Source organism: Filicampus tigris, chromosome 6 (assembly GCF_054856515.1).
Source record: "Filicampus tigris isolate MCC_2025a chromosome 6, RoL_Ftig_1.0, whole genome shotgun sequence".
Lineage (NCBI taxonomy): Eukaryota > Metazoa > Chordata > Actinopteri > Syngnathiformes > Syngnathidae > Filicampus > Filicampus tigris.
In genome coordinates, this window is record NC_141222.1 from 18,176,750 (window position 1) to 18,198,282 (window position 21,533).

Sequence of the window (21,533 nt, forward strand, 5' to 3'; positions counted from 1 at the left end):
TTAAATTTCTGTGCAAATGGATGGATGTCTATTTAATTCCTGATCACTCCACGTCTCTTTTTAATTAGTTTTGAAATGATTTATTCATTATGACACGAAAGACACGCCATAAAAATTCTCAATACCGATACACATTTTTAAAAAGATAATGGGGAAAAAAAGGTTTCTTCAAGAGTCCTGGTTTGGCTTCACGTACTTTCCACCTCCAATAGGTGGCAGCATTACGCAACTGAGCCCAAACACATGCTTATTTGACATCTAACGATGACGAAGAAGAAAATGGACCAATAGCAACACGCCTCTTCTGTTTTGAATGAAACGCGCTTGTTGACGGTTGCGCTGTAGGTTTGACTATTTTATATGTACATTTTAATTAATGTCATGAGACATCTATTGAACATTACCTAAAGTTTTGACAATTTGTCGACTTGCTAAAAGAACACAGTAAACTAATTCCGGCGAGACAACTTTATAGAAACGGTAGGAACAACTCGCTGATTTCAAATTGTAAGCATGTCAGACTTCAGTCATCTTCAAGTACTATGTTAATGTCAATTTTTGTATTTGTCATGCAAGGCAATGTAATGGTCTGTAAGTACGATTCGGTTACGTATTTTATTTTATTTTATTAAAGGAAGCAGTCCCTACTTGCTGATACTAGCTGTTTTACAGCACTCCAACGATGTCAAGTAGAAGTGTGGAAGGCTCGGTAAGAGTATAAATGTTTTTTTGCATCGTTTTTGTATCGTCAAGCTTATAAGTACTGTACATTTATAACAATAGTTAGTATTTTGACTTGGATGCTTATTTAGCCTTCCAGGAGATGTGAGCAGCGCCCTCCCTTCAGAAGTGTGGAGAATGAAAAGCAGCGTCTGTCGATAACTCGTCTGTCGACGCCACCGAGATGCAAGTCCATATCACTGCTGAACGTAGAAAAGGTACCATGTTTCTATTGAAACACACTAAAAACATTAGATGCTTTTATAATTGTAAAATGCAGTACAGCAAACAGAGAATAACATTTGTATTTTTACTGTATGAAAAATAAAAAGTATTGGCTATAAAACAGTAACAGTACAAAAGAGTAACCGAAAAAAAATATATATATTATGAGAGTGGCGGTGTTTTTTTGGACCTAAAAATGGAATCTATATAAATTCATATCATCATGTTAAAAAATTGTATACGCGTATTGCTGTTTTGGGGTCTCCTGAAAAGTGATATTTTGGAGCTGCAGGGTTTCGGCCCAATGCCAGCAATATGTATTTTACAAATAATTATACTGTACTACAATTGAAATAAAAAATATTAGGAGTATTTATTTTAGTACTGATAAAGATTTGAAGATACAATTATTTGTGTGTTCTTTGTGTTTCTGCTACTCAAACGCAGTCATTTTAACCAACAGGAGGATATTTGTCTTGGCCTGTGTTCTCCTCCACCAGCCAGCGTGACACAAAACATCGAAATGGCTGCTTTTGGACTCAGTGATGTCACATTTAAATCTTTCATCTGCTCTAGTGATGAAGTGGTGATTTCAGAAGAGCCTTTATTGTGCACAGAAGTTGTTCCAGCCAACATTGGTGCGATGGATGTCACTGGGAAGTTTTTTGCATGTGACAGCAGTGAGCTGGACGTTTCGGCTGCTTCCAGTAAACCGGGTGAAACCATTCCTCTTGTAATAGATGGTGAACATGTGGATCATCCCTACTGTAAATGTGAAGGTGCTCCTAGTCCAGTCTGTGATGTGACATTCAAGTCATTCACCTGTGCTGGGGGTGAGGTGGAAATTCCTAATGTCACTAAAGTGATAGATGAGACAGTTCCTCTTCCAGCAGAGCAAATGGCAACCGGTCATTCAGAGCTGAGCTTTTTACCTACAGATGTGCACCTCTGCAGCGATCACTTTGACCATCCGTACTGCTGTTTTGAGAACAATATGGACACCTTTGAACAAGAGGGTGCCTTGTTGTCTGCTTTTGTCGCTTTTCCTGAGGAACAAGCTGAAAACTCCCACTTCCTCCATAATGGATCTCTCACACTGGATCACATTCAAAAGAGCCAAAATGATGACATCGGGTTTACTCTAACACCAACATCAGACAAGACTTTGACTCACCATTCCGTTCCTTTAAAATTCCAAGATGAATTTGATGACGAAATTCCTGTGGTCATTAAAATGTTAAACGAGACGTTTCCTCTTCCAGCAGAGCAAATTGCAAGTGGTCATTCAGAGCCACAAAATGTACCTGCTGCTGAACAGCACTGTGGTGATCCTTTAGCCTGTCATTTGGAGAAGAATCCTCTCGATCCTCTCATCGACACCAAATATAATTGCGGGCAAGCTACCTGTATTCCAGAGGAACAAACTGGCTACTCGGAGTTCCTGCCCAAGAACCAAACTCTCACAATGGATCCCATTCAAATGAACCAAAATAACGATGTTTTAGGGACTTCTACGCCGTCATCGGAAAATACTTTGGCTCCTGAGTCAATTTATTCAAAAGTCCGTGATACACCAGAGAGGCTTGATGACAGCAAGATGCTCCCTGAGGTGCAGCCAAATCTGGAATTTAGCCAGTCCAGCGAGGCCAAGGACAGCGGACTTGCTTTGTCTGGAAACAGACCGCATGTTCAATCACCAGTGGACAAACACTGCGCGGAGACCATGCCCGAAGTTTTAAAAGTCCTGTCAGAGTGCCCCTCTGTAGTGTCAGCTCTGCAGCTCATCAGTCCAGTTCGAAGGGCGTCCCTCTCCCTCATGAGGGCTCGCAGGGATCCTGGAGACGAGTGCGAGAAGAATGTGCTTTCACCGGACGGTACAGAGCTGGCCGCTTTGTGGAGGGAGCACTTGGAGAGCCCGATGCCTCGCCCCCTCTTCAACTCCACCACTCTGTGCAACAAGCTCCAGCCTGAGGCTCAGCTGTCAGAGGATTTGTGTAAGAAGATTCACGGGTCAGGTGCTCCCAATGGACCTTTTATTCCGGACGGTCCGCTCCAGCAACAGCTACGGCAAATGGCGGAGTTTCTCATCCTGGCGTCGGGAAAGATGGATTTTGCTGCACCTCCAGGTACTCCTGGAAGCGCGGCTCCTCCTGCAAAGTCCTGCAGCGTCGGCGTGGGCATCACTCCCGTGCAGCGGTTGGATCGGAGCCTTAATACGTCGGGAGAGTTTGAGAGAAAGGGGGCTTTGGCCAACGTGGACGCCTGCACGCTCACGGATCCTCTTCCTCCCCTGTGGAAGTGAGTGTCGGGAATTCTTAAATGCTTACATTTTAGAGGGGAAAAGCGTTGGCAGTAGTGGGGTGAGATGAGTTGAGTTGACTTCCACCAGACATCTCAAGTTATTGCTTGGAAAAAAACATTCAAATGGCTTTTACGTTAAAACCCGTGAGTCAGCCTTTGTACGTATCTCAAATCATTTCTTTATTAATTTTGAGTAAAAATTATCAAGCCAAGCCAAGTTTAGTTGTATAGCACTTAATACCTAAATAGTCTCAAAGGGCTTCATCGGCCCACAGTTGACAAATATTAACGACATTCCCTGATCTAATCCCCCATCAATTTATCAATTTGCCTATTTTCTTAAATGGCATTTTCTATTTTCATTTAGAAAAAAAATATTTCAAACTCTCATTATACTACTGCTACTACTGAGATTTTGACTGGGTTGTTTTACCCCAAAAAAGAACTTTTGCAAAGGGCTGCACGATTATGTCCAAATTGATAGTCACGATTATTTGTATAATATTGTAATCATAATCATTGTTAATCACAATTATTCATCGTTAGGGGGGGAAAAAAATCAATACTTTATTGCATACTTTTCAACAAATTTATAAGCAGATTTCGGTGCAAAATGAAACTTCAAATTAAGTGAATTATCATTTTAGATCAAATGATTATTTAAAAAAAAAACCATAATCATTCAAAATTTACCAAGGGCTACCTGAATTAGTATGCTATTATCTTGTTTAAAGTCACTTTCCCTGAATATGAAACAAGTCCAAGCAAAGGATTTTGATCCCTTTTGGGGAACTGGCTTCTCATTATGAAGCTCGTCATCTCCAATTTTTAGTGCATGTTCTTCTCTCGGCACGATTCAGCGAGGTGATTTTTCTTATTTAGGCATCTTAATGAAGCCTTATCCAAGTTTTTCCCTCGGATGGTTGGCTGACTAATTTGCTTGATTAACTATGATGCGCGGCCTCATTTTAAATGTAAATATTGCCTACAATCATGTGAATTTAGTCGTGGCAGCCATATATCGTGATCAGGATTAAAATTCAATTAAGTTCTGCAGCCCTTATATTGCAAGAATAAAATAGATTTTTTTAATCAAAATATTCCAAGAATAGTTAAATTATTTTAAGTAAGTTTGACTTTTTCGAAAATAAAGTGGTGACGTGTGTCGAAAACTGAACTTGATAGCTCAATTCTAGCTGGTCTTCCCCGTTTGTGTGCTTGGGCAGCTGTCCCGCAGGAAGCTTGGATCGCGTGTCAAGAGAGGACCTCGAGCAAAGGCTGATGTCAAGCATGGTTATGGTGGAGGTCTTGGTGCAGCAGCTAGCCCTGGCACGGGCGGCGCACGGCCCCTCTGCGGGCCCGCCGCCCTCCGAGCTGCGGAACAAGCTGGTGCAGACGGACCACACAGAGCTCAGCCGGGTGAATGACTTGATATGAAATATAGAAATTATAAGTAAAGTCATTATTTAATGTTTTGCTTTTTCTTGTTATCTCTTAGACCACAATGTACAGGGACCTGTATATGGAGGCTTTGAACAGGATTGGTGATTTGGAGCAAGATGGAAAATCTCTGCAGGAACTTGTCCAGTTTATGCAGGGAATGCGTGTCACCATGGTGAGACTCGGGGTTCCTGTTTTTGTTTTTTATGGAAGATGTAGGAAGCAGATTGATCTTTTGGGACACAAGGTTCCCATGGATGCTTGAAAATTTTGGAATTGCAGTGGATTCACCCACCGTTTGCAGAGTAGATAAAATACAGATATTACTATTTATTTCCCAACAAATAATACACACAATGTAATGCACAATGCACAATGTAATGAAATAAATATCAATTTATTAAAACCGTAACAATAATTGATATTGGGAATGTGGAAGAGTTCATTTAATGTCCATAATACTCATGCAATGGACAGTCGTCGTCTCTTTCACCCTCCTTCCATTCACAAAAAGTGAAAAAAATAAAAGACCAACCTTTTGTGTTTCCCGTTGTTTCTTATAGTAATGTAATATATCATTAACCCAACAGGCATCTTTGACTGGCGACACCAATACAGCGCTCTCCGACATGAAGCAAATGGAGGTGCTTGTTAGAGAAGATCATGAAAGACTCTCTTCTCATGTAAGCGTAATCATAAATATCACATTTATTTATTTTCAGAATGAAAGTCCAATTTTTGTTTATCAAATGAAATATTTTTAGGGAAAATATATATTTTTTAAATTAGGGAATAAAGTGGGTGTTTGGTAGAAAAATGTCATAAGCAAAGTTATATATATTTTAAAGGGCTATAGTTATAAATAAGTTGTAAATATTTTATGAAATAAGTGCTTCTACAGAAAAGGTTCATATTACAACGAAGTTGTATGCTTTTGAGAAAAAGTAGGAATATTTCATGAAGTGTTCTTTTTTTCAAGAAATAAAGCTGGTATCTCACTGAGGGGCGAATGCTTGCGAACGTAGCAAATGATGGGATTTCGTCAGGTTTCGAAAAAGGTTGCAAAGATGTTCACAGACAGTTTTTACCTGTTGTAAAGACATTTTTAACATAGTCAAAATTTTGCGAGCATTCACTGGTCAGTGAGATACAAGCTTTAGGTTGGAATGTTACAACAAAGTAGTATTTTTTTAAAGATTTTGTAATTTTTTAAAATATATATATATTTTTTTAAATGCAGTTCTTGAGAAAATTGTGATATTTTTTTCAAGCATTACAATCCTATTGCTTGAAAAAATATCACTTTATTTTCTCGATATTCCAATTTTTTAAAGATAAATATTAAAAACAAAAAGCAAATAAAAGTGTATATAATACAAGAATTGTTTTTTTTTATGATATATATTTTGTTTGATAAATCATTATGCTCAAATAAAAAAAAAAAGTTTGGGTAGGGGCTTTGAGAGAATTTTTCATCATTTCACATTTGAATATATAAAGTATTTCCACAAAAAAAAGTCTAAATTGTATGTGAATAGCACACAACACTAGAATTAAAAGAAAAAAAAACCCAAGAAAAAAGTAAAACCATTTTAATTGTTTAATTGGAAAAATGGATGATGGAAATTTACAAATCACTGTCTACATCGTAAAATACAGTATTTGCCTTATCAAACCACAATTAACGTATGCTTTCCTTTTAGTACGGCGAGATGAAGTTGTTGTACACTAAGTTCAAAGAAATACAGATGCGAATGATGCAGAAGGTCGAGGAAGCATTCCGTCAAAGAGATGAGATGAAGACTCAGATGGAAGATGCCCAGACATCCAAGGAAGCTGTAAGCACCAAAGTTACAATATTAATGCTGACTTGTGAATGACACTGTCAAAGAGGCGGACATTCTACTCCTAGGCCTTCAGTACCGTGGAGCAGCTGAGGACTCGCTGCGCCAGCGAAATGGCGGCGCTGCAGAGGAGCATCGGCTCTCAGCAGGAACTCCTGACTGCGCTCAATGCGACCGTCCCAGAGCAGGTGAAAGAAACACAATGATGCAAATTCACTGCTGTACATTGATCAACATCCAATTTGAAGATGTCGCTTTAAATTCTGTGTATGTCCTAACACCACGCAGGTTGCACTAAACAAGACCAATAGCGAAACCCTGAACTCTGCTTCGGACCTTCTCTGCCAAATCATGAAGGATCAGGCCAGTTTGACGAAAGAAGTAGGTTGAAATATATTTGAGACAATTTGCTTTTTATTGCACAGGCTGGCTTTCTGTTTTATAATCCACCCCCATAGTGCTTTAATGATTGGATGTTTGACTAGACACCTGTGAAATAGACTAGAACAGTTTCAAAACAGCTACTCAAACCTAAAAACACATTTTTATTCTCATAGTATACCCTAACCCCAATATTACTTTGTAAAAATAAGAGTAGCAATTATGTAAAAAAAAAAATAAATATCATTCTGTCAGGGTCAAAATAGAGAAAGACAAATTCTTAAAAAAAATACAACCATTTAAAGAATGAAAACAAACTCACATGACTTCCCCCCCTCCTGTCAAAACACATTTTTTTCCCCCAAATAAAACCCTACTTTAATGCAAAATATTTGCCGAAAAATGCTTCATTTTTCTTCAAACATTCTATTTGTTAGGTGTAAATTCAATTTAGAGACAGCGATGCGGTTTGGGTACGTTTGCTTTTGGTTGCCCCAATATTTTAAAGGATTCTGGGATCTTAGAATATAGCTCTTTCCCAATTATCTCCATACCTCTGAACCATCTCCCTGCCCAAAAACAACAAGAATACAAAATCAAATGAATTTCATATCGAACTACTTCTCGTTGCATTTTCTATATATACCATCATTTCTGGTTGACAACACATTTAGATTTCTCAAGAACCTGTAGAGGTCTATTTGTGACCTCATTTTCATTAGGATCACTCCTGACTCTTTCTCCTTAGATGATTGTTGTTATTGTTGTTGCAGTTGTCCATGGTCAGGAGCCTCGTCCATAGGACCGCCCCCTTGCTGGTGAAGCTGAACGAGAAGGCGGCGGTCGCTCTGCGCGAAAGAGACGAGCACATGTCAGCGCGAGACCGAGCTGAAGAGGAGCGGGAGCAGGTTAGCCTAGAATGAGAAAAATATTTTCAATTTTTTCTTTATTTGTCCTGATACCAAACAAGCTTTCAAGCCCGTCCACCCCGCCCCACAGCATTAATTTGATTGAACGGAAATGGTAATGGTAAATGAAACAAGCATTTTTTTCAGATAATGTGGAATTAAGTTGCACCTCTTGAAGAAAGTGTTTTTAAAAAAAATTGTCCTTCCAAATTTGAATGAATTGATTACGGTAATCACCCGGGCCTATGCGGATGTTAATGCTTTCTGATTCTTTTACATACAGATGGAAGAGGAGCTGAGAAAAGCCACATTAAACATCCAAACTACCCAAAAACAAATTGGTGATTTAAGTCTGCAGGTTAACATTTTGACCTCAGGTAAAATACACGATAGAAACTGCAGTGTGATGGCTAGAGATGTCAAGTGAAACTTTTTTTCTCTTTTCTTTTTACCCCTTCCCCCCGTCCCAGAGATGGGCGTGCTGCATCAGAAGCTAAAGGAGCGCGAGGAGGAGCGAGCCCAGCTGGAGAAGACCGTGACGGAAATGTCAGCCACCGTGTCCTCCACGACGGCAGCCCACACCTACTTGGAGCACACCCTAGCCGAGGAGACGTCCAAGTATGTCCTACTATGACTCCTCAATGAATTACAGAATAAAGATCCTGAACAAATCCTACGATGGTACTGACCAAGCTAAGGATTCCACTTTGGGAATTTATTTTTATTTAAATTAGAGCCAGTCTCTTTTATCTATTAATGAGGAAATTACAAAATCCAATCAAACCCGAAACTGCTCTTTTTTTTTTTTTTCTTTTTGACATCACTGCTTTTTTTGTGATACTCCTTCGGAGAGTGTGACCCAATGGTTCTTACGCAATGCCAGCTTTGATAGACTCGAGCAGAGCTCCCCAACACGCGTTTCTGTGCACCAAAATTCTTTAAGGAAAGCATTAAGTATAATCTAAATGAACATAATATACAATAAAATGGAGGCTCCGAAATCCAATATCCACAAATGTTAAATTTGAGCAATAATTTACTATTAAAGTTTTGTTCTTTTTTGCCTTTTTTTCCCCTCATTTGTGTGTTCTGATAACTATAGAGCTGGAAAAGGAAGGCTCTGTAGAACACGCATTAAATGTCGAGAAGAGAGATGCTAATGTAACTGCTGTTTTTCATTCGTTTTGTATCGTAGGCCCCATAAGTGTTGCTTAAAAGAAATATTTATTGTAATACTGACTTTTTTGTGCATTAGTGTACGTTAGTATTACACTATAGTGCGTATTGATTTGGACACACATTTGGATTACATTGCCACTGTAGGAATGGAACTCCGTCATAAATCAAGGACTCCCCATATAGGAGCAACTCCAAACTGGAACTCCCCCGGCGGACGCTACACTGTACTACACTTTCATGATTGTCTGATTTACAAAAGCAAACACAGAAGAGTCGTTTCAAATGTTGTTGCAGGTTGCAGCAGGCACAAAGAGACGCAAGCAAGGCCCAGCAAACGGTAGACCAGTAAGTTATGTCTCTAAAAAGTTATTTATTTTTTTTATGGACAGTTTGGTGAAATTCAGACATTCTTCAGAGTTCTTATTTAAACGCCTGCAATGTGTTGTGCCCAGTTTGATGTCATCGCTGTGCCAGGCACAGGAGTGGGCAGACAAGCTCAGTCATAGCCTGGCCGAGAAAGAGGAGGACGTAAGCCGGCTGCAGGAGCTCTCGCAGTCGCAGAGCTCACAGATCCAGCAACTGAGGGACGTCTGCGCGCAGCTCAACAGCGCGGTGGAAATTAACGAGGTGAGCTTGAGTTGCTTGGAGCCGCCTTCTTTGGAACTCCAAAATCATCACTTTTCAGGAAACCAAAAACACATCGTGCTTGTCCTCTTCAACTCTTTTATTTGTTTTTTTTTTCAAAACTTCATTTAGCAAATATACAGTGACAACACAGAATACATACAAAAATACCATAAAAAGTGATTTCAAAATATTACTATACAGAGAGAGTATTCTCAAAAAAAGGTCTCGTGTGTATTCAAGGGTCCAAGTCCAATCTGTGCTGGGCTGATTCTTTTTTTTGTCCTTTTCACCCCTGGCTTAAATGTGTGTGACGTGGGTGTATTAGGTGACTTCACGCAGTCTACATTGTGCTTCGTTTGGTTTCCAGTTCCTGCAGGCGGAGAACGAGGTGGCCCGAGAGCAGCTTGCTGAAAGCGAGAACATGCACAGGGTTCTCCACGAGAGGAACATCCAGTGTGAAGACCTGAAAGCAGACCTCTTACAACTACAGTGAGTCTTCTATTTGCGCCGCAGCCAAGTCAAATTTATTCATATAGCTCCTTAATCACAAGAAAGTCTCAAAGGGCTTCACATGCCCACGGTCGACTAATATTCAAGACATCCCCTAATCTTCAAATCCAGGAGGAGGAGGAAATTTGGTATAAATTTGAAATTGTTTATTGTAATATGAATTCATTTAACTTTGTAGAAAAAAAATGTATAATCGCATATTAAATTGCAATCGCAATATGGGGAGGGGGCGTGGGGGGGGATTAGTTTATTTTTCAAAATCATTCAGCCCCACTCATAAGTATGAGGAAACACGGTATGGCCTTTGCGTGCGCCCACAACTTGCCGCATTGCGTGTGTGCAGGCGAGAGAGGGCGAGTGTGCAGGAGGAGCTGGAGGCCGCACAGGCGAGAGCCAGCACAGCCCAGCTCAAGCAGGCCGAGGAACTCGCTCAGGCTGTCACGGAAATTACCTTGCTGCACCACACACTGCGAGTGGCGACCAACGAGCTGCGTGATGTGCGCGGCGGCGGCGAGGTAAAGGCTGATGAGCTGAGCTAAGCGCATTCTTGTTCGCTTCACTCTGCTCGTCTTTGCATTGTGACCGAAACGATTCGTGCACGTTTTTCAGAAGCCAGAACCAAAGAACTCGCAACCAGCGATCGACGCGGAGCATCGGCAGCCGTCCAGCTCTTTTGTAGACTGCGTCATGGTTGCACTAACTGCTGAGAAGAATGAGGACGAGGGAGAAACCAAGACTGCAGACGGTAACTTTAAGTCAAGGGGGGGCAAAAGTTAATTTCATTATGAGCTACACCTGCGGTGACCAAATGGGTGTGGAATGTTACCGGTAAAACTCAATGTGAAATGAAGTTGTGGCATTTTGGAAATATACCATATTTAAGCATAAATACAAACATTTGCTTTTAAAGTCTTGCTTTGGAAAATATTTCCTGCCGTCTGAGGATGCCCACTTTTATACAAAAAAACGACATTGGATAGGACATATTTCTTTTATTAACCATTGCTTAGTTATTCGTCAGACATGACGCTTCTTTTGATTGGCTACATTCCTTTCACGTCACAGTCCATGAAGTCAAATGGCTCGAAAGTAGTCCGCTTTCGCCACACACAAGATTTTAGCTCATAAATATTGAACACGTTTCATATTTACAATTGTCGGGCCCCCGCTTGTTTTGTATCGGGATGAAGCCGTTTTTACCACGCCTCGGACATAAGGATAATCTTATGGGACAATCTGATAAGACATACGGTGTTTGACAACCTTTATCGGGGCGGCGCGAAAGGAGAACAAAAAAAGCCCGATCGTATTTGTGTGTGTGCCTGACCTAAGTTGACGTTTTGTCTCTTAAGTCTCCGTGAACTCGCCAAGAGACGGCATATTCAGCAAGAACAGTGCCTTCACGCGCCCGCCGGTCACCCCGAAAAAGAACCTCATGGCGCAGGAGTTTGATGAAGAGGAGGAGAAGGAGGAGCAGAGCGGCGTGCTGGGCGTGCTGGCCCACCTGAGCAACATGGTCACAGACTTCGTCAGCACCCTCCAGTCTGTGCAGCGGCACAAAGACGCTCAGGCGCAGGAACTGCAACACACTGTGTAAGTAGACAAAGGCAAACTTCTTTACTTGTGATAGGCTTTTCGACTGTGGGGAAACTCAATCAAGTCATAGCTCTTTGTGAAATATTTTGATTGGGATGTGTGAATAACACTTTGAAGGTTCTGAACTCCGCGGAACATATGTGGCAAGAGAGAGTAATTGTGACCTCCTTAATTTGAAACAACAGATTAAAGAAGTCAGCCCAAATAGATTTTTTTCAAGAATATGTTCCCAGAAGGCCCACTATTTGAAACACGCATTCTGATTATTATTGCGTTTGCTGCGTAACTCACATTCCACAAACTCCACCCCTTGTTAGCCATTTCAGGGGGGCGGCCATTTTGTCACGTCTGTCGACCGAAAATGACTTCACAACTGCTCAGGGCTCAGGTAACGACCAATCAGGGTTCAGCTTCAGAAAACAGGTGAGCTGTGTTTGCGTTCGTTGCCTGAGCCCTGAGTAGTTGTTATGTCATTTTCAATTGACAGAAGTGACAAAATGGCCGCCCGCAGGGTTAGCTAAAAACCGGTTGATTAACTCTTATTCCACAAACACAATATTTATCTGAATGGCTTGTTTCAACTAGTGGGTTTGCATAGAACATATTTTTGAAAAAAATATATTTGAGTTGACTTCCCCTTCAAGGGTACAAACAGTCACACATATGAATACAAAATACACAAAAAAGAATATACAAAAAAAACACTTGCAAGTAACATGCATCCAACATAACCATGGCTGCGCCATATAAAGTCACATCCACACAAATGTACTACAGCATGTGCGTGAGTGACTTTTGGCTTGATTACAGTTCATAAAAAAACAGTTTATACCTTGTCATCCCGTTTATGCTGCATTTCATTGGTCAAATACTGAATTGTTACGTGCTTGGTCACGCGACGAATTATACTCGTGTATTTAAGCGCGACTCTTTCTTCCAGCTCTAGCCTGCAGGTGGCACTGCAGGACACAAACAGCAAGCGCAGGGCGGAGGTGTCAGAGCTGAAGCTTCAGCTGAGCCTCATGCACCACCAGGCAGAGCGCCGGGACCAGACGCTGCAGCAGCAAGCTCAGGTAGGAGGTGCCACTTCTTTTTTTTTTTTTTGCAGAGCATCCAGAAAGCATTCCCAGCGCCTAGAGTTAACAATTGACAGGTGCCCGCTTGTTTGAATACACCAAACTGATTGTCTCCTCGTGACAGGATTCGAAGATGATAACAAAGCTGATGAATGATGTCACCGAGGCCCAGGAGCTGATGAGCAAACACAGGATCGATTATAACGTAAGAACCCCTAAACGATCCCTTATAGAATAATGTTATATGCATAAAATACTTTGCTTTCACGCCCCAACAGGAGTTGCGTAAGGAGACTGCGGAGCTGCGTCGCTCTCTCCAACAGAGTGAAACGGAAGTTCAAATCCTGCGCGCCGAGCTTAGGAAAGCCGACGCGCAGACGGCCGGCGAGGTTGATGTGAAGGAAGAGAAACTCCTCTTGTTAAAAGAGGTACGACCACATTGGCGTTCTTTGGATGTAGGCTTCTATACTGTAAGACAGTGATTCCCTAACAGGTTGCCACGGCGATATCATCAGGAATGCCCTGGGAAATTATGCAATTCCACTTTTGCTAGCTAGCTAGCTAGCTATGCCTACATCCCAAAAATGCATCTTCAGCTCCCAATGTCTAAAAGCAGTGATTTTTCACCATTTTGAAGCTTCATTTATACACTTTTTTAAAATCATTCCATTTGAACAATTTGTTCGCACTCTGTGGTGAGTCAAACTTTCAACACATTTATTTTCGCTTCGCAGGGACTTTAAATATTCTTCCATTAGATGGCAGAATGCACAATAAATGGGTTTCCAGTCCACCTGTTGCCATTCATACAACAGAATTAATCGTGGCTTCCTGAGAGTGTATCAGCTCTCTGTTCAATTAAACAGGCCCAGATTTCACACACAAGTCAATTTGTGAGTAAATTGAGACGAGGTCCACATTATTTCAGATGTTCAGTATTTTGGTTTAGTGGTGTGCCATCTAAAATGGGCACCTTGGTTCAACAAAGGCCAGGCAACACTGCTTGAGGAGATTGCATGTGTTATGGTCTGATGAAGCCAAGTTAGTTTGAACTTCAACTGTGTATCCTAAAAAAAACACAACACTTTTGTCATATTCCAACTTCATTCACATAAAATCACCTGTAGGCATTCTACTTTGGAGGTTCCACTGTATAATTTTCCTCTTGTAATAGATACAATGAATACTAATGGGGAGAAATAATTGTAGTAAAAAAAAAAAAAAAAACCATATATTTCTAAGTCTTTCATGTCCCATTCAGGTGGAGCGACTGAAGACGAGCCTTCAGGAGATGGAACAGGCCAGAGGGCAATTGCTTGAACGGGCAAAGCGACATGTAAGTGGACGACACATGCACACACACGCCGTTAATCCGCCGAGAGGGTTTTTGTGTTCACTGTGTGTCGTCACCTCGCCGCAGCAACATATCCAACAAATTAACCAGAAGAAGTGCGAGAATGAGGTGCACATGTTGAACAACATGATCAAGAAAGCCCGGGAGGTACGTGCTCTTCCGTCTTTCCTCACCAACACATCACCAGCGCCGTCATTGTTTGTCACAGACTTTATTTTTTTTTTGTTCTTTTGTTTTTTTTTGTGCGCCCTTTTCCTTGTAGACATTGCTGTCGTTGCCAGAGGTGGTGAAGAGGTGTGAACAGCTACAGCACCTTTTAGAATATTTAGGCTGACATGTTTTGATTTTTGTTTTCCATGTTCATGAAGTATAGAATTTTTATATGCGCTGCCTTTTCTATCTCCGTCAATGTTTGTATACGCTCACTGTGTTTATGCCATTTTTGTGTTTTAATGTTTAATGTAAATAAATACATAAACTAATAAAATCACATAAGACATTTTTTGTCGGTCCAGTGTATTTAGCTAGCACATTTTGGTTTGTTTTGGTGTAGTGAGACAAAATGTGAATAAGCACAAACTGTTAAAATCAGTCAAAAGTGCCAGTGCCAATTTTCGTTCCTGTTTTTATGTTTAGAATGTTGTAAAAAATTTAATTTAAACATACTTAAGTAAAAGAAATGTATGGCCGATCACTAAAGAAGCGGTTAGGAGCAACTTTGGGTGTTTATAAAGTGAATCATTTCATCATTTTATTGTTTCTATTTTTGATGATAGCTTGCAGCAGGGCCCACCGTTTTTTTTTTTTCTTTTTAATAATAACTGCAGGGTAGTTCCTGATTAATGCAAAGTGCTCCCAGTTTGATACATACTTTTAAAATTAATTGCCTTTATCCTATTTATAATTAATGATATTCATCTGTTAAGACACTGATCATGTTCATGATTTCCCAGAAATGATCAACAGTGGTTTAACAAGATAGGATAAATATCAGTATGCAACTGTGATCCTTGGGGGCTGCCTGCAAGCACCATATTGGCACCCCCTGGCTTACAGCAAACAAAAAGGCGAAATACACTCATCTCAAGAAACTAGAATATTGCTGAAGAAACAATAAAAACATGATGAAAATAGGAATTAGATAGGAGTTGGCCTTCTGAAAAATATTTTCTTATGTTTAAAAAATGAGTTTCATTTTTGGAATTGATGCGCTGGTACTTACTGGGACTAGAACATATGTAGGGAAATGTTCAATTTAAAAATTCAAATAAAGAAATAAAATAATGCAAATATCTTTTACATTTTAGTTTTGTTTTTTTTTTTCCTAGATTTTTTTTAAAAACTTGTCAATTTGACCTGATCTTAAGAAAGGCCTTGCCTTTTGGACTTGTTACTAAAATGGGATTTTTTTAGGGGGGTTATTTGTAAATTAAGTCTTTTAATGTTAAATAAGATAATAAGAAGCCCATATCAGAACATTTTATAATGTATCAAATGTACGATTATTCTAGTATTAGGGATGTGGGAAAGTAATGACATAAAATAAACAAGAGTATAGCATCACCAAAAACTGCTATAACAGGTTTTCCAACTTTTTGGTACAGGGGAGACATTATTCCAAAGATCGCTTCATTAGCCTGATGCCAAATACGAACAACTACCACATGTACCCCTGAATACCATAGGAAGTAAAAAGTTGACTACTTTTGAGAAATGAAAAGTTTTTTTTTCAGAAAGAAAGCTGTAGTGTAAAACTAAAATTGCATTTTTTTTTCAAGAAATCAAGTCTTACTTTTTCCAGAATATGTATTGTAGGGAGAAAATGTAATCTTATGAGAATGGTTGTAATTTTGTAACATTATGAAATACAGTATGTCAAAGTTCCAGTATTGGTGAAGTTATGTATTTTTATGTGCAAATTTCAAAAATACAACTTTGATCTTGTAGTAATATGCCATTTATTGTGGAAAAGACACCTTAACTTCCTGAAAAATAGGACTTGATTTATTTGGGATGTTAGATTTACGTGCTCATGTGTCAATCATATCAGATCTTTTAATTGGGCCAACACTAAGGTAGGGAGGAGGATTTGGTGTGTTTGTTTTATTGACATGCCCGTATGCAGTTTTTAAAATGATGCAATATATCCATCCGTCCACTATCCTAAAATTTACTACAAATTATTTTGCGCTCCCCGAGCTACAGCTTGTGGACTCCTGATGGTCCGGGGCCGACAGTTTGAGAACCACCAAGCCCAAGCGAAACATTCAGTGCTTTTGTCAGCTCCACCACACTTTTAAACTGTAAGATTCCACTGCACTCCACTCTTGCAAAATCACAATTGAGCCCCGTCTGTCACTACGGCTTCTTTCCTAGGCACGTAATCAAGTGTGTCACGCTAATGAAGCGCTTTCTTTCAGGTCTCATCTTGTCTGGGTTAAGACACAGCTACTGCCACTGTTACGGCTCAACCCTTTCCTCCTAGGCTGAATTATCGCATAACAAATCATTGCATCGCTTGAGCGGATTAGCCGAATCTTAAGTGTCGAGGCGGGTCCAAAAGCCTGGCTCCAGACGCTGCTCGAAAAGCAGCTGGGCTGAAACGGCAGAGAAAGCATTGCAGACACCAGAGAAATGCACCAGTTGAGGCCTTTTGGAGAAATCCCATTTAATTTAAATGTTTTACTCTTAAAGAAATGTCATACACAATTTCCAAAAGAATGTCTTTTTTTTTTTTTTTTTTTTTGCAACACCACTCATGCGACGTTCTTCATACAAGCCACTTATTGCAAAGCCTTTGACCATCAAGCCCAATAACTTACAAAGAAAATTAACCCTTAAGAAATCGGAGATATTTTGTACCAATTTCTTTTTCTTTTTTTTTTCTTTTTAATTTTCAAGCCATTTTGACTGTTGAATGAATGTAGGCTGTATTTTCCAGACTATATTCATTAAAAGAAAAAAGGTTAGAATACACATTTCTGTTCTTTGAATTAGCCTAAAATGGCAATGCTACACAAAAAAACGACACATTTGTTTTTAATGAAAAAAAGAAAGTGTCACATTGGAAGAAGAAATGTTATTCCCACATTTATCTTAACTTAAACTAAGGTGATTATGTTCAGATTTTATTTTCAACTACTGACTTTATTTGTCCACTCGATGGCACTATTTTTCCACATTCAAAGCATGCAGCATAAATTTACCCTATTTTATGGTTGTCCTACTAAGCGTGTGTGGCTGTCAGTGTTGGATAGTAGGTTGTGTTGAATTAGTATAATTTTCCAGAGTATTAATTTTAAAAACGCCTATCGTCAAATAGAAATGCCTGTACCTTTTAATTAAAAAAAAAAATGCAGACACTACTTAAGTAACATATTTGCTATTTATGACAAAAATATGTCCACTGGAAATGCTTTTCATCATTCTCACATACAGTATATCTTATGAAGCTATCCGAGCACAATGCTGGAAGATTTTACTTTGGATTGATGGCGTTCAATGTGCTCCCCAGATGACATTACGTTTTTTACCATTCAAAAAGCATGCAGCAAAAATGTTGCTCCTTTTTCCTGTTTTGATGATAAGCGCGTGCCACTCGATGTTGGAAAATGGTTTGTGTGCATGTGTGTGTTAAAGCATGTGTTTTTAGATTTAATTCCTCACCTCATAAGTCTTATCTCTAAGAAGGGTTTGAGACAGTCAACAACTATTTAAAGGTATGCTTTCGGCCTGAAGTTGTTTTAAGATAGCTAGTATTTTAAGTGGAATCAAATTAAAAGGGCACTTGTTGTGCCTAGGCAAACAAGTATAGTATCTTAACATAAACCAACGCAGTCCTCGATGTTATTTAATTTGGTCTATTGACTTTATTTAACATTCAAAGCATGCAGCTAAACGCTACTGAAATGATAAGCATGTGTTGCTATTACAGTTGAATCATGGTGTTCATGTCAGAAAGTGTGTGTGATTTTAATTAAGTGGACATTTAGTTAAATCAACACATTGTTTATGAACAAAATATGTATATTTCTGGGGCAGAATGGGAAGTGGACAATATTTGTGGTTAGTGTCAATTGAGGGCAACAATTTAAAGGACCTCTTAAGGGTTAAACATGAATCACAACTTGTCCATCAAATCACTCATAAACTGACATAGACGTTATTTACAATTGCAAGAGGACATTTTGTATGTAGAGCTTACTATGACCAACGTGGGAAAAGGTTGGTTAGGTTAAGTTGATAAATCACGGTGTCCTCAGGAATGCATCAAGAAAAATCTGACAGAAGTGTCTCTCAATGGGTGTACTGGAGTATGACGCTAAACCGCATCCAAATAGAGTGGGAGGGTTGTTGGGTTTCGGAGGTCCCAGCAAATGTTTGACAAAATGTTGTTTTTGTGACTGCCAGGTGGTCAGTGCCGTAAAACTTAAGACGGTCCAGAAAATAAATTGAGGTATTGCCTTGTGGATAAGTCTTGGAAGATCCAAGTCTTGGCCCACGGGTGAAACTGAAATTATGACACGGGTGTCCAAACTACAGCCCTATTGACCAATTGAGATGACCCGTGTTCTTTGCCTGCATTGCACTTTCAATTTTGGTTGGCAAAGCAGAAGAAGAGAGAAAGTTCATATGTTGTGCATTTATGCAGAGCTTTTCTAGGTTTGCCAAAATGCAAAGAGACTACTTTCACATAAAATAGTAACAAAATTATATTCGGAACACTTTGATGTCTAAAGATAATTCAGTTACTGCAGTAAATAGCGTAACTTGCCGTTGTTTACTCTATTTATGTGTAACTTTTGACTTTCACTAGTAGTTGTCTTGGTTGTGAATGTGGAGCTGTGATTCGTCTGCTGCTCAGTATAGGGGTGGAGCTATTCTACTGCGATACAGGGCCACGGGCCCCCCCAAAAGCCAGAAAAATCTAAAACTTTTTGCTTTATCTACCTTTTTAAATACTTACATATAAAAATGGATATAATTCCTTAGCATATCTTTACCTCCACTAATGGATTGGTTTTAGCTTGTCAAATAAATTAAGAATGTCAAAGGGGCCCTTTTGTGTCCTTCAATTTTCCTGTATTTGTACATTTGGACACCACTGAATTATGATGTCCTCGTTCAGGATAAAGACGAGGGTGGTTTGGTGTGAAAAGGCGCAGGAAAAATAGTGTCTCTCAGGTAGTACCTTTACAGGTTGCTATATGCTGTTAGCCGTCAGATAGCAGACACAAACCTGTCCATGTTCCCGGTATAGGGCGGGTGTCGCAGATAACCCCCTGCATTGGCACTGTTGTACTGGGAGAAAGACCCCAGCTGCACTGGCGAAACCCTGCCGTAGGGGTCCGCTGTCTCCCCCGGGGAGGCCAGGCGATTGGATGGGGCGTACACTTGACTGTGGCCTTGTCCGTAAGAGGCCTGGGAGGCGGCATGGTGATGGTGCGGGTGGCCGCTCGGTCCGGAATAAGCGAACCCTGGGTGCACGGAGGTGCTAGAGCGGGGCGGGGCGGTCCCTCCGCACGTCTGGTTCTGGAAACCCGGCGGTGCCAGACTACAGGGGCTGGATCCATTGGGGATCCCCTCGGGGGTGAAGCTGCGGCCGGGCTGCTGCATCCCGTCCGGCCCCTGAGCTCCCAGCATGCCGGCTGGAGGTCCGATTAGGTTGTTGATGCTGAACATGCGAGTCTGAGCCGGGCCAAAGCTGGGGGGTGACGGGGAAGGGTAGTAGGCCGACGGCAGCTGCTGCCCGTAGGACGGGCTGAGGGTCATGTTAGGGTACACCGCGTTGGAGTAAGCCGCCGACCTCGATATCTGGACCGGCGCGAAAACCGGATTCTCGTGCACGTACGAGGCGTAGGTGCTCAGGTCGCATCGCTTGAAGCGCTTCCTGCGCCGCAGAAAACTGCCGCTCTCGAACATGTCCTCGGCATTCGGGTCTAAGGCCCAGTAGTTGCCCTTCCCCGGGCGCCCTGGCTCCCGGGGGATCTTGATGAAGCAGTCGTTGAGTGTCAAGTTGTGACGGATGGAGTTCTGCCACTTCTTTGAGTTGTCCCGGTAGAAGGGGAAGCGCTCCGTGATGAACTTGTAGATGCCGCCCAGCGTCAGCTTGCGGTCCGGGGAGTTGGCGATGGCCATGGAGATGAGGGCGATGTAGCTGTACGGCGGCTTGCCTCGCTGCAGGGGTCTTTTCCTGCGTCGACCTCTGGGCTGATCCTCCGGAGGGTCGGGGGCTGCCGAGGACGTGTCCGCCGGAGGGTCTTTCTCCACTTTGACCACTGGCATTATCTTTGGCTCCTTGAGAAGGCCTGCAAACAAATCACAAGGTGAAGTACCGAGTACCAATCCTAATGAAGTGGATTTTTTCTTTGGCAAGCTTGCGTCGCGTGAACATGACTTAGAGGCGGCCGTTTTTTTGGGGGGGAGGGTAAAATCTTTGTTGCGTTTAACTGCAACAAAGTCAACAGATGACGGTAGCTAACATGATTTGTGTCAGCATCTTGAGAAAAATCAAGAAATACGTCTTTCTAACACCTTGCTAAAACCTGGCAGTTTTACCTGAACGAAAGATGCACCAAAGTAAATTTGATGCTGTACTTGAACCATTTGGAGTATCGGCATAGTTTTCAACTGTATAACCGTCAGAATCTTTTTAAGTGCTACTGGCACTGAATTATTGAAGTTTGATTACATAGAAGGCCGTGGGTCGTCCTTCTTATATAAGTCAGAATCTTGTAAAGTGCTACTGGCACTGAATTATGGAAGTTTGAATAAATAGAAGGCCGTGGGTCGTCCTTCTTATATGTATTCAAACTTCCATAATTCAGTGCCAGTAGCACTTTACAAGATTCTGACAGTTGAGGAGAAAAAAATCAAAGTGTTACCTTCAAAAAGAGACCAAAACTATGCCGATACTCCAAATGGTTCAAGTACAGGATCAAATTTACTTTGGTGCAGCTTTCGTTCAGGTAAAACTGCCAGGCGGAATGGCAAAGGGCTACCTTGTGGCCAAAACTCTCTTTGTCGTGGGCTCCTTGGGAAGGGCTGCATATGGAAAAATCGCAAGGTGAACCATCAGTAGACGCCCGTTCCAATTGTGATGACAATCCCAGACAAAACAAGATGTGGTCTATTGACAGTAACTCACGGTCGTGGTGTCCAAATCCAGCGCTTCTTTCCAAGGTGGTCAAACGAGTTGGACTTTCCCGGGGCTGGGATCCTGGCGCATTCAAGCTCGTTCCCACCAGCGTCTGCTGAGGTTAGGTGGAAGTGGCGAATAGTGCGTCCTCCATGCGTGGCATCTGAGGTGTGTTTGAGAGTGACTCATAGTGTTGCCTGGGAGGCATTACCTCCACCGTGAGTACCTGAGGGG

The 21,533-nt window shown here is 41.1% G+C and overlaps 2 protein-coding genes across 5 annotated transcripts; one reads left to right on the forward strand and one right to left on the reverse strand.

The window, feature by feature from the left end:
* The first annotated feature begins 302 nt into the window (after positions 1–302).
* Positions 303–14,662, forward strand: spag5 (sperm associated antigen 5). Of its 2 annotated transcripts, none has more exons than XM_086034717.1 (25): positions 303–507; positions 635–709; positions 813–938; positions 1,409–3,243; positions 4,473–4,665; positions 4,745–4,861; positions 5,277–5,369; positions 6,390–6,524; positions 6,599–6,718; positions 6,819–6,911; positions 7,685–7,819; positions 8,103–8,196; positions 8,290–8,437; positions 9,293–9,343; positions 9,451–9,625; positions 9,993–10,114; positions 10,479–10,650; positions 10,745–10,880; positions 11,488–11,728; positions 12,672–12,804; positions 12,932–13,012; positions 13,086–13,235; positions 14,069–14,143; positions 14,228–14,308; positions 14,424–14,662. In XM_086034717.1, exons 2-25 carry the CDS (start codon positions 683–685, stop codon positions 14,493–14,495), a joined length of 4,605 nt encoding a protein of 1,534 aa, XP_085890843.1. In that variant the 5' UTR covers positions 303–507; positions 635–682; the 3' UTR covers positions 14,496–14,662. The 2 variants fall into 2 exon arrangements, with proteins under 2 accessions (XP_085890843.1, XP_085890842.1); XM_086034716.1 differs by having other exon boundaries at positions 303–480.
* Positions 14,663–16,681: 2,019 nt separating this feature from the next.
* foxe1 (forkhead box E1) lies at positions 16,682–21,468 on the reverse strand. 3 transcript variants are annotated; one of them, XM_086034626.1, is made up of 3 exons: positions 21,309–21,468; positions 21,163–21,205; positions 16,682–20,469 (listed from the first exon to the last, which is right to left on the reverse strand). In XM_086034626.1, the coding sequence occupies exon 3, from the start codon at positions 20,444–20,446 to the stop codon at positions 19,382–19,384; it is 1,065 nt and encodes a 354-aa protein (XP_085890752.1). In that variant the 5' UTR covers positions 20,447–20,469; positions 21,163–21,205; positions 21,309–21,468; the 3' UTR covers positions 16,682–19,381. The 3 variants fall into 3 exon arrangements, with proteins under 3 accessions (XP_085890752.1, XP_085890753.1, XP_085890751.1); XM_086034627.1 differs by lacking the exons at positions 21,163–21,205; positions 21,309–21,468 and adding an exon at positions 21,046–21,160; XM_086034625.1 differs by lacking the exon at positions 21,163–21,205 and having other exon boundaries at positions 16,683–20,469.
* Between the last annotated feature and the right edge of the window lie 65 nt (positions 21,469–21,533).